At 51.1% G+C, this 14065-nt stretch overlaps 1 protein-coding gene across 2 annotated transcripts in view; it reads left to right on the forward strand.

Annotated features, from left to right (window-relative positions):
- The window catches only part of ATP8B2 (ATPase phospholipid transporting 8B2), a 55767-nt gene that overhangs the window by 17695 nt on the left and 24007 nt on the right, over nucleotides 1-14065 (forward strand). For both annotated transcript variants that reach the window (XM_083416459.1, XM_083416458.1), the window contains 7 exons: nucleotides 430-491; nucleotides 1801-1873; nucleotides 4263-4333; nucleotides 7286-7365; nucleotides 8548-8706; nucleotides 10317-10405; nucleotides 11435-11631. In XM_083416459.1, coding sequence (XP_083272585.1) covers nucleotides 430-491; nucleotides 1801-1873; nucleotides 4263-4333; nucleotides 7286-7365; nucleotides 8548-8706; nucleotides 10317-10405; nucleotides 11435-11631 — 731 coding nt within the window. The remainder of the gene's footprint in view (nucleotides 1-429; nucleotides 492-1800; nucleotides 1874-4262; nucleotides 4334-7285; nucleotides 7366-8547; nucleotides 8707-10316; nucleotides 10406-11434; nucleotides 11632-14065) is intronic.

Genomic DNA, 14065 nt, shown 5'->3' on the forward strand with positions numbered 1-14065 from the left:
GACCACTGGGACATCTTCCAACACTATTATTCTACCTGGAGATTTAACCCGGGACCTTCTGCACTCAAAGCAAAAGACTATAAAAAGGCATAAGAAGATCCTGGCTGCTGGATGAGGCCCATGGCCCATCTAGTCCAGCATCCTGTTCTCACAGTGGCCAACCAAATGCCTCTGGGAAGCCCGCAAGCAGGACCTGAGTGCGAGAGCAACTGTCTCCACTCTGCGATTCCCAGCAAGTGACGTTCAGAGGCATTTTGCCTCCGACAGTGGAGGGAGAACATAGCCATTGTGACTAGCAGCCCCGATCGCCTGACCCTCCTTGATTGTGTCGGGCGACCTTCCTTTCATTCTGCATCACGGGGTTGGGCTGGATGACCCTTGGGTCCCTTCTGATTCTTAAGATTCTGTGATCTTGCTGTTTCTCTGCAGTTTCGCCACAAGAGTGACAACCAGGTGAACAATCGCCAGTCTCAGGTGCTGATCAATGGGATGTGAGTATTGCCATGGCAACTGCGGATCAGTGGTTGTGGTGCATTTCTGGGCGAGGGGTGGGAAATCTGTCAGACCAGCAATGGGTGATGGGAATCCTGTGGCCCTCTGGATACGCTTGGACTTGAAAACATCCCCTTCAGCCCCAGCCAGCGTGGCCAGCGATCGAGGAGGAGGATGTGAGTTTGAGCCCAGCAAAATTTGGAGGGCTGTGGGGGTCAACCACCCACACACACCCCGGGGTGGTTGGTGGCCATTGAGAGTGATGGATAGAAGGCAGGGAGCCCAACAGTAGGAGCAGCTGGAGCCTGTGATTGGTGGAGCCGGAGCATGTGATTGGTAGAGCAGGAGCCTGTGATTGGTGGAGCTGGAGCGTGTAATTGGTGGAGCAGGAGCGTGTAATTGGTGGAGCCGGAGCGTGTGATTGGTGGAGCTGGAGCCTGTGATTGGTGGAGCCGGAGCCTGTGATTGGTGGTTCCCCATCCTTGAGTTAAAACCAGTGTTGCTGGACTGCAACTCCCATCATCCCTGGCCATTGACCGTGTTGGATGGGGCGGAAATTCCAACTATAATGGAGTGACAAACGAAAATGTTTGAATACATAGAACTGGCGAACATGACTTATAAGATTCGGAACCAAAAAGTAACAAAGTTCGAAGAGGAATGGAGTAAATCCGTTGAATATATAAGGAATAATTGCAGAAGCTTAAAGACTGTAGCAGGGCTAATATAAATCTTGTGATATGGACAGGGTGTAAATAAGAATCTGTAAGAGTGGATGTTAATTATGAAAACCGATGGAGGGAAGGAGGGAAGTCTGGGCGTGATGGTAAATAAGAAGACACAACAATGTTGAATGTAAGAGTATATATTTTATTTATTCTTGTTTTGGAAAATCAATAAAAAGCATTAAAAAAAAAAAAGACCGTGTTGGCTGGGGCTGATGGGAGTTGTAGTTCAGCTACACCTGGCGGGCCAGAGGTTCCCCACACCTGATCGAAGTAAATACCGTATTTTTTGCTCTATAAGACTCACTTTTTCCCTCCTAAAAAGTAAGGGAAAATTGCTGCTTTCACTGCGCAGCGATCCCTCTTGCTGTTCTGGCTTCTGAGATTCAGATTTTGCTTTTCTTGTTTTCCTCCTCCAAAAACTAGGTGTGTCTTGTGGTCTGGTGCGTCTTATAGAGCGAAAAATACGGTATATCTTAAGTGATGGGGTTGGGCTTGTCTGCCTGTTTTCATTTGACGCACCTCCTTTTTCTCCGCTGCCAACCCCCTCTCCCCAAACCTTCCCCACACCTGGTTCTTACAGCCTCCGCCAGGAACAGTGGATGAATGTTCGCGTTGGTGACATCATAAAGTTGGAGAACAACCAATTTGTGGCGGTGAGTCCTAGGCCAGCCCCGCAGTGCTGTTTGCCCCACTAAGCTGCTTGAGACCCACAAGTACCTTCAAGTCTGGGAATGAAGGAAAGGTCTGGTGAGCCATGTTGGGGAAGGGAGAGTAGAGCACCCGCCTTGCATGCAGAAGGTCCTGGGTTCAGTCCCTGGCCTCTCAGGTGTGGGAACTCTCCCTGCCTGGAGAGCTGCTGCCGGTCAGTGTAGACAATACTGAGATGGATGGACTGACTTGCACTAAGGCTCTTGCTTAAAGGTAAAGGGTAAAGGGACCCCTGACCATTAGGTCCAGTCGTAACCGACTCTGGGGTTGCAGCGCTCATCTCGCTTTATTGGCCGAGGGAGCCGGCGTACAGCTTCCGGGTCATGTGGCCAGTATGACTAAGCCGCTTCTGGCGAACCAGAGCAGTGCACAGAAACGCTGTTTACCTTCCCGCTGGAGTGGTACCTATTTATCTACTTGCACTTTGAGGTGCTTTCGAACTGCTAGGTTGACAGGAGCAGGGACTGAGTAACGGGAGCTCACCCCGTCACGGGGATTCGAACCGCCAACCTGATCGGCAAGTCCTAGGCTCTGTGGTTTAACCCACAGCGCCACCCGCGTCCCTTATAAGGCTCTTGCTTATATTCCTATTGCTTATGTTCCTCTTAAATCACACCTTTGCATGGAACCATGAGGACTGGAACCTTAGTTTCTTTTCAGGGAAAGGACTATATAGCACCTGCTCTGCGTGCCGAAGGTTCAGTCCCCAGTGGCATCTCTGAGCAGGGCTGGGAACTGTTCCCTGCCTGAAATCCTAGAGAGCTTCAGCCAGTCAGTGTAGACAATACTGAACTAAATGGACCAATGGTCTGACTCAGTTGAAGGCAGCTTTCTGTTTCCTAAATTATAACGTAGCCTATGTGGTCCCTATACAGTGGTACCTCAGGTTAAATACGCTTCAGGTTACATACGCTTCAGGTGCAGACTCCGCTAACCCAGAAATAGTACCTCGGGTTAAGAACTTTGCTTCAGGTTGAGAACAGAAATTGTGCTCTGGCAGCGTGGCAGCAGCAGGAGGCCCCATTAGCTAAAGTGGTGCTTCAGGTTAAGAACAGTTTCAGGTTAAGAACAGCCCTCCGGAACGAATTAAGTACTTAACCCGAGGTACCACTGTACTGAGAGATTAGGACAGTGGTTCTCAAACTTTTTCTTCTGGGCCACACACTCATAGTAAGAATTTGCTTGTGGCACACCATTTTTTAATCAATGAGAAATACACTGTGAAACAAGGAGCAAAACAAACAACTACTAGCAATGGTTGATTTGTAACGTGGAACACAACAGCTTTATAATATGATCGTAGGACGTCCCGAAAGTATAAAACTACACAGCCACCTAAGAACATGACTCATTCCCAAAATATAATTCTAAATGATCCTTTTACATACGTACCTTAAGTATGTATACAAACTCAATGAGAGGTGTGAGCTTGCTTTTGCCGGATAATCTCATGTAAATTGGGTCTAATTTGAGACAAACAACACTCATTTCCTCATCCACACAAAGAAACCTTTCTCTTTTCTGATCTTCCCATGGCTGGGGCAACAGAGGCAGATGGGCGGGGTATAAATAACAAAATTGTTATTTGTCAGAGTTGAAAATCCCTGACCGCAGCAACTGCAGAATAGCCAATGCTCTTGCTCTCGTTTTGAAAATACATTTATCCATAGTCTGCAAAAAAGAGAAATTATTTTTATACTATACCATGGGTAGGCAAACTAAGGCCCGGAGGCCGGATCCAGCCCAATTGCCTTCTAAATCTGGCCTGTGGATGGTCCGGGAATCAGTGTGTTTTTACATGAGTAGAATGTATGTTTTTATTTAAAATGCATCTGGGTTATTTGTGGGGCATAGGAATTCATTCATATCCCCCCCCAAAAAAAGAGTCCGGCCCACCACATGGTCTAAGGGACGGTGGACCGGCCCCCTGCTGAAAAAATTAGCTGACCCCTGTACTGTACTGTACTATACTATACTATATAGTACCATGGATAGCTCAGTCAGTGGAACATGAGACTCTTAGGTGGAATCTACACACATATAAAAAAATGCTGTGGAAATTCCTTTTTTAAAAACGTTTTGAAAAATACATTCAATTTGGCATAGCTCACCGTCACCATCTGGTGTCACTTTGGAAAATTGCACTTGACAACATATTAAATGCATTTGACGTCTCTCCCCCCCCCCCCCTTGCCAATACCAGTGTGGTGCGCTATACTCTTTGAGAAGATTAGGAATATAAAGGGTGCAGTCTGCACGTTTGTGTGATTTCAGGCACAGCCTCTGTGGCTGGTATTTGCTGCTTTAGCCGCTTTCCTCCTCTTCTCCCCCCAGGCTGACTTGCTCCTCCTGTCCAGCAGCGAACCTCACGGACTTTGCTACATCGAAACGGCAGAGCTGGACGGGTGAGTGCTGACCCCATTTTCCATGCTTTCCCCTCACCAGTTGGGGCAGTTGAGGGGGCCGTCTCGGAAAGTGAGCCTTGCACTATTGGGTTTACACACTGAAGCAGGTGTCTGCTCATTTGGATGGGGGTATCCGTCGGGCCGCGGGTGGGGCCGCGGGTGGCGCTGTGGGTTAAAGCCTCAGTGCCTAGGGCTTGCCGATCGAAAGGTTGGCGGTTCGAATCCCCGCGGCGGGGTGCGCTCCCGTTGCTCGGTCCCAGCGCCTGCCAACCTAGCAGTTCGAAAGCACCCCTGGGTGCAAGTAGATAAATAGGGACCGCTTACTAGCGGGAAGGTAAACGGTGTTTCCGTGTGCGGCTCTGGCTCGCCAGAGCAGCGATGTCACGCTGGCCACGTGACCCGGAAGTGTCTTCGGACAGCACTGGCCCTTGGCCTCTTTGAGTGAGATGGGCGCACAACCCTAGAGTCTGTCAAGACTGGCCCGTACGGGCAGGGGTACCTTTACCTTTACCTTTATCCGTCGGGCTAGGGGACGCGGATGGCGCTGTGGGTTAAAGCCTCAGCGCCTAGGCTTGCCGATCAAAAGGTCGGCGGTTCGAATCCCCGCGGCAGGGTGCACTCCCGTTGTTCGGTCCCAGCGCCTGCCAACCTAGCAGTTCGAAAGCACCCCTGGGTGCAAGTAGATAAATAGGGACCGCTTACTAGCGGGAAGGTAAACGGCGTTTCCGTGTGCGGCTCTGGCTCGCCAGGGCAGCGATGTCACGCTGGCCACGTGACCCGGAAGTGTCTCTGGACAGCGCTGGCCCCCGGCCTCTTTGAGTGAGATGGGCGCACAACCCTAGAGTCTGTCAAGACTGGCCCGTACGGGCAGGGGTACCTTTACCTTTACCTTTTATCCGTCGGGCTGAGACTGCTAGCATGGTATAGTGGTTAAGGTGCCAGACTGGGACCTGGAAGAGACCAGGGTTCAAATCCCCACTGAGCCCTGAAGGTCACTTGGGCCAGTCGCAGCCTCTCAGCCTAACCCTACCTCACAGGGTTGTCGCGAGGATAAAACTGGGAGGAGGGAAAACCATATATACCAGGGAGAGATTGGTTGGCTATCTGTCCTGGATGCTTTAGTTATTTTATATTTTATTTGAATGAATTTTATTATTTCGGTCACAGACCAGTTCCAGCCCACGTACAATATCAAGGAAGTCATAAAACACGATAGGGATACGTTTGATTTTGCAATTAGATATAACAGGGACAATACAGATATAGCAAAAGTTTTAAAATATGTAAATTAAAACTTAGTATATTTTATTTATACCCTGCTCATCTGGCTGGGTTTCCCCAGCCACTTCAGGCAGCTTTACAGCACATATAAAACATAGTAATATGTTTTCTATTTGAGATTCATGTGTTGCCGGGGGGGGGGGGGGTCAGACTAGATGACTCTAGGGGTCCCTTCCAACTCCACTATTGTATGATTCCTACCACCTTGAGTTCCTTGGAAGAAAAGGCGGGATATGCACGAACTAAATGAATAAAATGATACTTTATTATTCCCCCCCCCATAAAATCAATATATTGCTTAATTCTAAAAACAAAACCCCAAAGCAGTCAGCTATTTTTATTTTTATTCCAAGGCGATCTGAACTGCTTACCTAGTTCATTTCATTCATTATGAACTGTTTATGTTTAAACAAGGCTCTTCACGGTTATAACATGTCCAAATATATATTAGGAAAGAATAGAGAATTTCTACGTTCTATAAAATGCTGTCGACAGCAAAACAGAACCTCAGCCTTTCAATCAAAACATTTTAAAAATTTGCCCATCAAGCGGTTTTTAAATCGTCAAACAAATGGCAAGCGAGCTCGGTGGAGCCTCCCTGTTTGGTCACAGTCTATCTGAATGTAAGTTGCTGATGGGGGAGGTAGGTAAACCAGCTGGCACTTGGCTGTAGGCTTTTCTGCCTGCCTTTTGGCCTTTCTGGGCGGCTTCCAACAAAACATTAAATACAATAACCTATAAAACAGTAAAAGCTTCCCTAAACAGGGCTGCCTTTAGATGTCTTCTAAAAGTTTGGTAGTTATTTTTCTCTTTGACATCTGGTGGGAGGGCGTTCCACAGGGCAGGTGCCACTACCAAGAAGGCCTTCTACCTGGTTCCCTGTAACGTGGCTTCTCGCAATGAGGGAACCACCAGAGGGCCCTCAGCGCTGGACCTCAGTGTCCGGGCAGAACGATGGGGGTGGAGACGCTCCTTCAGGTATACTGGACCGAGGCCGTTTAGGGCTTTAAAGGTCAGCACCAACACTTTGAATTGTGCTCGGAAACGTACTGGGAGCCAGTGTAGGTCTTTCAAGACCGGTGTTATATGGTCTCGGCAGCCGCTCCCAGTCACCAGTCTAGCTGCCGCATTCTGGATTAGTTGTAGTTTCTGGGTCACCTTCAAAGGTAGCCCCATGTAGAGCGCATTGCAGTAGTCCAAGCGAGAGATAACCAGAGCATGCACCACTCTGGCAAGACAGTCTGCAGGCAGGTAGGGTCTCATCCTGCGTACCAGATGGAGCTGATAAACAGCTGCCCTGGACACAGAATTGACCTGTGCCTCCATGGACAGCTGTGAGTCCAAAATGACTCCCAGGCTGCGCACCTGGTCCTTCAGGGGCACAGTTACCCCATTCAGGACCAGGGAGTCCTCCACACCTGCCCTGTCCCCCAAAAACAGTACTTCTGTCTTGTCAGGATTCAACCTGTCAGGATTCAACCTGTGAGGAGCAGGACGCTGTGCATCTTGGATCCCTTCATCCTGATCCGGTTCTTACCGTGCCTCTTTTCATTGGGGGTAGGCTTGAGTGCAAGGACTGCCCCCCCCCCCCCCGGGCAGGAATCCAGGACCTAGGCGCCTGGGCCTGCTCCTTGCCCCCCCCTCCATGCTTAATGCTGCTTTTGCCTCCAGGGAGACCAATATGAAGGTCCGTCAGGCCATCCCAGTGACGTCGGAGCTGAGTGACACCAGCAAGCTTGCACACTTTGATGGTGAGTGGGGGGGGCATAGTTTTGCATGGGACGCAGAGCATGCAGGTTTTCCTAACTGGCCCTTGAGACACCCCCTCCCTCCTTGTGTGTGTTTTCCCCGGCCTGGGCCGACTGTCCTTCGTCTCTTGGGGCTGAGAAACGCTCCCCCCCCCCCCCCGGTTTGCCTGGTGCCCCCAGTGCTTTGCAGGTTGCAAAGGGCCAGGTCCCTGCCCCAGGTAGCTTACATTAAAAAATGCTGTGGGAACGGGAGGAGGGCAAGGGGAGCGTCCTCAATAAAACTCCAACCAGATAAGTCTCTGCCCCGAGGATCTTCCAGATCTGAAGTTTCGTTGAATTGGAAAAGAGACTGAGGGCAAGGTGATGATGGTAATAACAATGATGGTGATGATGATGATGATAATAATAATAATAAATAATTAATAAATTAATTAATTTATTACCCCCCCCCCCATTCCAGCTGGGTTTCCCCAGCCACTCTGGGCAGCTCCCAACAGAATATTAAAATCACGATAAAACTTCAAACATTAAAAGCTTCCCTAAACAGGGCTGCCTTCAGATGTCTTCTAAAAGTCAGATTGTTGTTCATTTCCTTGACATCTGATGGGAGGGCGTTCCACAGGGTGGGCGCCACCACCGAGAAGGCCCTCTGCCTGGTTCCCTGTAACCTCACTTCTCGCGGTCAGGAAACTGCCAGAAGGCCCTCGGAGCTGGACCTCAGTGTCCGGGCTGAATGATGCGGGTGGATCAGACGAGATCGGGCGTGTTCAGGGTAGTATGGCCGTAGACGAGTAAAGGGAATGCGTAATTAAGAGATAAATATGGATGATTGCCAGAGAAGCTGAAGTCCAAAAGAGATGTTTTGTTACAATTTGGTTAAAAATGTATAAATGTATTGGAAAATTAATAAAAATTTATATATAAAAAAAAGAATGATGCGGGTGGAGACGCTCCTTCAGGTATACTGGGCCGAGGCCGTTTAGGTGTACCAGGAATAGCTGAGCTTCCTCTTCCTCTTAGTCTCTCATGGGCTCTGGCGCCACCTGCTGTTGGGCTCCCTGCCTGCCACCCAGTGGGCACCTCCAGCCTCGGCTCGCTGCACCCAGCAAAATATCCTAGCTTGGAGGAAATGCAAGGTACTTCCGGCTGGGGAATTTGTTCTGAATTGATGCCTTTCAACTTCAGGGGAGGTGATCTGCGAGCCGCCCAACAATAAGCTGGACAAGTTCAGCGGAACGCTCTATTGGAAGGACAGCAAGCACTCCTTGAGCAACCAGAACATGCTGCTTCGTGGCTGCGTCCTCCGCAATACGGAGTGGTGTTTTGGCCTTGTCATCTTTGCAGGTGCGTGAGCTTATTTCCAGCTTATTTCAGTTTTCCTTAAAGCGGTTGATACCCTGCTCTTCGGCCAAGGAGCCTCATCCAGAGCACCTTGCCTCCCCACCCCCAAAACCAGCCTGCCCTTCGGTGCACAATCTGGAAAGACCCGACACGCTGTGATGGCCTGGGACTCGGGCTCAGACTCGGAACCAGAGGAGTCTCAGTCCACACCAGATCCTCTGCCTCAGGCAGCATCTGAACTGAGTCTGGGGCCTGATCCTGAAGAGCCAGTCTGCCCAGGTTCCCCTGCAACAAGCACCAGCTGGGCCGAGTCAGGGGCCTGAGCCTGCCCTGGCTCCAGATGTGGGGATGATCTTGTTGCCTTCAGCTGGGCCATCACTTACAGCTGCTCCACTACCAGTTGGGTCAGGAGAGACTGAGGTGGCCTCTGGGTCTAGTAACCCACCGGCGTCTCCCGAGCTGCAGAGACTGAGGTCTGAGAGAAGGAGAGACCTGAGTACTCGCAGGAGGAGTGCTCGCCTTCGGGCAAAACAGAGCTGAGTCGCCGGGGGATCAGGACAGGCCGTTACCCTGACAAAGATAAAAGGCTGTCGGACCCTGCCCCAGGTTGTGGGAGCAACATGGCTGTATGCTAGATCCTGTCTGAGATCCTGTACCTGTCCTTGCCTGGTTTCCTGCCTTGGCCCTGTCGGACTGACTCCCAGGGGAACCTTCGGATTCTGGTCCGGTCCTGGACTGCATTTCACAGGTTACCCCTGGGCCCAGCACACACGCAAGGAAAAAGGGTGGGGGGTTATTGTCCCCTCCCTCACTTGATCTCTCACGGTCTCCTGAAGCTCCATCAGGATCTGGTTGAAAAAACGAAGAATTTTTTCACAAGGTCACAACAATGGGGGAAGTCAGTGCCCCCCAACCCTTGACTTATTTATTACATTTCATTTCATGCAACCATAAAATTGGAGAGTTGAAAAGGAGCCACAAGGGTCATCTAGGCCAGGCAAGTCCAACTGGTTGATATACTGGTCAATCATGGGATGTTCCTGGTTGATCCTAAGCGATTGTTAGCTCCCCCGCCTCCTCCCCCAAAAAAAGGATAGGAAAGGGGGAGAAAATGCTCAACAACCATGGTCTCTTCCCCTAAAAAAGATAGTTGGATGTGCCTGATCTAGGCCAATGCAGAAAATCTACATTGTTACGGGTGCAAGTCCTCAAAGCAGTAACTGCAGTACATTGGATCTTAATTTGTTTGGGGCTTCGTAACTTAAGACAAGGACCTGGGGCCTGGCTCAGGAGTAGATGGGCAGCCAGCGCAAATGTTTTAAATTCTGGAGTCACATTACAGTGGTACCTCGGGTTACAAACACCTTGGGTTACAGACTCCGCTAACCCGGAAGTAGTACCTCGGATTAAGAACTTTACCTCAGGATGAGAACAGAAATTGCAGGGCGGCGGCGCGGTGGCAGCTGGAGGCCCCATTAGCTAAAGCGCGCCTCAGGTTAAGAACGGTTTTGGGTTAAAAATGGACCTCTGGAATGAATTAAGTTCTTAACCCGAGGTACCACTGTAAATTACATCATGTTCCTCCTGTATGTTTATTTCTCTTGCTCCTACAGGCCCAGACACCAAACTGATGCAGAACAGCGGCCGCACGAAATTCAAGAGAACGAGCATTGACCGCTTGATGAACACCTTGGTGCTTTGGGTACGTAAAGCTTCCTTCTCCCTCCCTTCCTAGAATTCTAGAGTTGAATGAGCCCCTCCGAGGGTCATCTAGATCAGGCAGTGGCGTAGCGTGGGGGGTGCAGGGGGGGCCGGCCGCACCGGCCGCAACATCTTGGGGGGGGCGCGCTCGCACTCGCAGCTCTCTGCCCCTACCTGGCTCACTCACTCTCTCTCACTGCAGTGCTGGCTGTGCAAATCCGATCCGAGCCGCCAGGTCGCCGCCCACTGTGGAGGGGAGGGTGCCAGGCGTGCGGTGCGGTGCGGAGAGAGAGCGAGGGACTATCTGGGGCAGAGACAGTGCAGTGGGGGGGCCCCGCAAATTACTTGCCTTGCCCCGGGTTAGGGGGCGCAAATTACTTGCCTTGCCCCGGGTGCTGACAACCCACGCTACGCCACTGAGATCAGGGGTCAGCAAGGTTTACTGGCCATGGGCCGAATCTCTCCTATGGACATTGCCCGTGGGCCGGACTGGTGCAGTGCGACGCCGGAAATCGCATCTGCGCGTGTCCGCGGCGCTGGAAATTGCTTCTGCGCATGCCCAGACACCGGAAATCACACCTGTGCAGAAGCAATTTTCGGCGTCTGGACATGTGCAGATGCGATTTCCAGTATCTGTGCATGCGCAGACGTGATTTCCGGCGCCGCTTGGTGAGTCCCCGCGTCGCTACACCGACGTGCAGCGTGTGGGGGACTTGCTGAGCGGGTGGCTCGGTTTGGGGGCAGCTCGCGGGTGGCTCCGGCCCATGGGCTGCACGTTGCCTATCCCTGATCAACCCCCCTGCGATGCAGGAATTCTGCCTGCAGCCGTCCCTGGTTGGATTCGAACCACCAACCTTCTGGTTAACAGCCGGATGCACTGACCCATTGCGCCACAGGAGGGCTCCCTTCTCTCCACGGTTTTTAAGCTAGGAGTCCCCCCTCCTGTTCCACCTGAGCATAGAAGATCCTGCCCTCTCTTTGTGTGTTTTCGTTGTCTGCTTTTAATACCCCGTGCTCCTTCCCCCGGCAGATCTTCGGCTTTCTCGTGTGTATGGGCGTCATCCTGGCCATTGGCAACTCCATCTGGGAGTACGAGGTGGGCACCTGCTTCCAGATCTACCTGCCCTGGGACGAGGCGGTCGACAGTGCCTTTTTCTCTGGCTTCCTCTCCTTCTGGTCCTACATCATCATCCTGAACACAGTCGTCCCCATCTCCCTCTACGTCAGGTATTTTGGGGCGCTCTCATCTCTCCCCCCCCCCCCCCCCGTTTTTGTCACCTTTAATAATTCCTAGCAATTATGGGATATGCCTTTCAATATTCTCAGTAGCTTAGTTCTCCAATAAGGGGGTAGTAATATATTAACGCGGTGGCGCTGTGGGTTAAACCACAGAGCCTAGGACTTGCGGATCAGAAGGTCGGCAGTTCGAATCCCCGCGACGGGGTGAGCTCCCGTTGCTCGGTCCCTGCTCCTGCCAACCTAGCAGTTCGAAAGCACGTCAAAGTGCAAGTAGATAAATAGGTACCGCTCCAGTGGGAAGGTAAACGGCGTTTCCGTGCGCTGCTCTGGTTCGCCAGAAGCGGCTTAGTCATCCTGGCCACGTGACCCGGAAGCTGTACGCCGTCTCCCTCGGCCAGTAAAGCGAGATGAGCGCCGCAACCCCAGAGTCGGTCACGACTGGACCTAATGGTCAGGGGTCCCTTTACCTTTACCTTTAATATATTAACGGGGTACAGGCCTGACGTATGGTTGCCTTGACTTGTTAAAACGTGCCTGTGGTTAACCATGGTTAATCTTAGCCATGGTGAATGTTAACCACGGTTAGGGAAAACAAGCCAGCTTCATAAACTAGGGTTTGGAGGTAGCTTGCTTCTGCTGCGCGTAGTTTCAACTGACAGTAGTCTGCCCAGTTTTGGATGTCATGACAAACTGCAAGGCGTCTAAAACGAAAGTTAAATCTCCCATTCTCCTCCTTGCAGAAAGAAAGGGTCAGTGAGACCGATCCTTCTGCAGCTTCTTTCAGGCACAGCCCCTACGTAATACAGGTCAACAATCCTTGCATCAACCCCTGTAAGACATGCCAGCATTTATTACACCCCTATTACAGATGGGGAAGGTTGAGGTCGAGTGACTTGCCTACTGCTTCGCCTCCAATGAGTTCATGGCTGAGATTGCAACTGCGGCTTTTGCTTATTAGCTGCTGTCCCTGAATCCTTGATCTCGTCCCGGAGTCTTTAGACAGGCAGTGTCCAGACCCCTGAGCTCCCTCGAAACCAACCTATAACTTCAGGAGGAGACGGGATTGAGAGTTGGGATCCTCCTAGTGGTGCAGCGATGAAACTGCTTGCAGCTTTGCGAAGCTAAGCAGGGTCCGGTATGGTTTCAAGTTGGATGGGGGACCGTGTTTTGAGATTCCTGCATTGCAGGGGGTTGGACTAGATGACCCTCGGGTCCCCTTCCAGCTTTGATTCTAAAAGAGGTGAGCAGGCAGAATTTTAGGAAGCGGGCATCTGATGCTATTATCAGGAATGATCTGGCCAGTTTTACCTCTCCCACCTTCTCCTAACGATGCCACTGTCATCCACGTTTAGTATGTCCTGATCGCTGCACTACCACATTCCTATTTTTTGGTTTCATCTTATTTTCCCCCTGCCTTTCTGCCTGCAACCCTGCTATCTGTGTCTGTTCTTTTTTTTTGGTTGGTTTAATTTCTCTTTTTCTTTTGAATTCTTTAGCACGAATTTCTCTTTCTATCTCACACCCTTAGCCCCCAGGTAAGAGCATGCGCCGCCACCCGAAATCCTCTTCCCGCTTTGCTTGGGTCCTTGCAGCTTACGGTGAGGTAGGGGGTGAGTGGGACGTCCTGTTCCATAACATCCTGTGAGCTGCATAAGGGATGCAGCTCAGTGGTTACAGCATGCAGAAGGTTATAGGTTCAAATCCTGGCATCTCCCAGGTGCAGATGAGAGCATCTCCTGCCTTAAAACCTGGAGAGACAGGTCAGTGTTGACAGTGCTGAACTGGATAGATAAATGATACACCGGTATAAGATAAATGATACACCGGTATATTATTTTTAAGGGAAGGCCATAGCTCAGTAATAGAGCAACTGCTTTGTTTGCCAAACGACCCGGGTTCAATCCCAGTGACATCTCCAGCTTGCACAGCTGACACACAGGGAAGCAGCCTCCCTGCCCATCAGCTGAGCTGGTCAAGAAGACCTCCGCTGCCCCTCTGGCTCGCACAAGCCTGGGGGGCTGTGGGGCTTCCTCATGTGTTAAGCAGTGAGGCCTCCAGCTCGCGAGAAGACCTTTGGACTCTGTGGAGGGTCTGCTCACAAGCTAGGGCATGCAGGTGGCGCTGTGGTCTAAACCACTGAGCCTCTTGGGCTTGCTGATCAGAAGGTCGGCGGTTCGAATCCCTGCGACGGAGTGAGCTCCCATTGCTCAGTCCCTGCTCCTGCCAACCTAGCAGTTCGAAAGCACGCCAGTGCAAGTAGATAAATAGGTACGGCTGCAGCAGGAAGGTAAACGGCATTTCTGTACGCTCTGGTTTCCGTCACGGTGTTCCGTTGCACCAGAAGTGGTTTAGTCATGCTGGCCACATGACCTGTTAAGCTGTCTGTGGACAAACGCTGGCTCCCTCTGCCTGAAGCAAGCTG

This window comes from Podarcis tiliguerta (assembly GCF_965153285.1).
Source record: "Podarcis tiliguerta genome assembly, chromosome: 16".
NCBI lineage: Eukaryota > Metazoa > Chordata > Lepidosauria > Squamata > Lacertidae > Podarcis > Podarcis tiliguerta.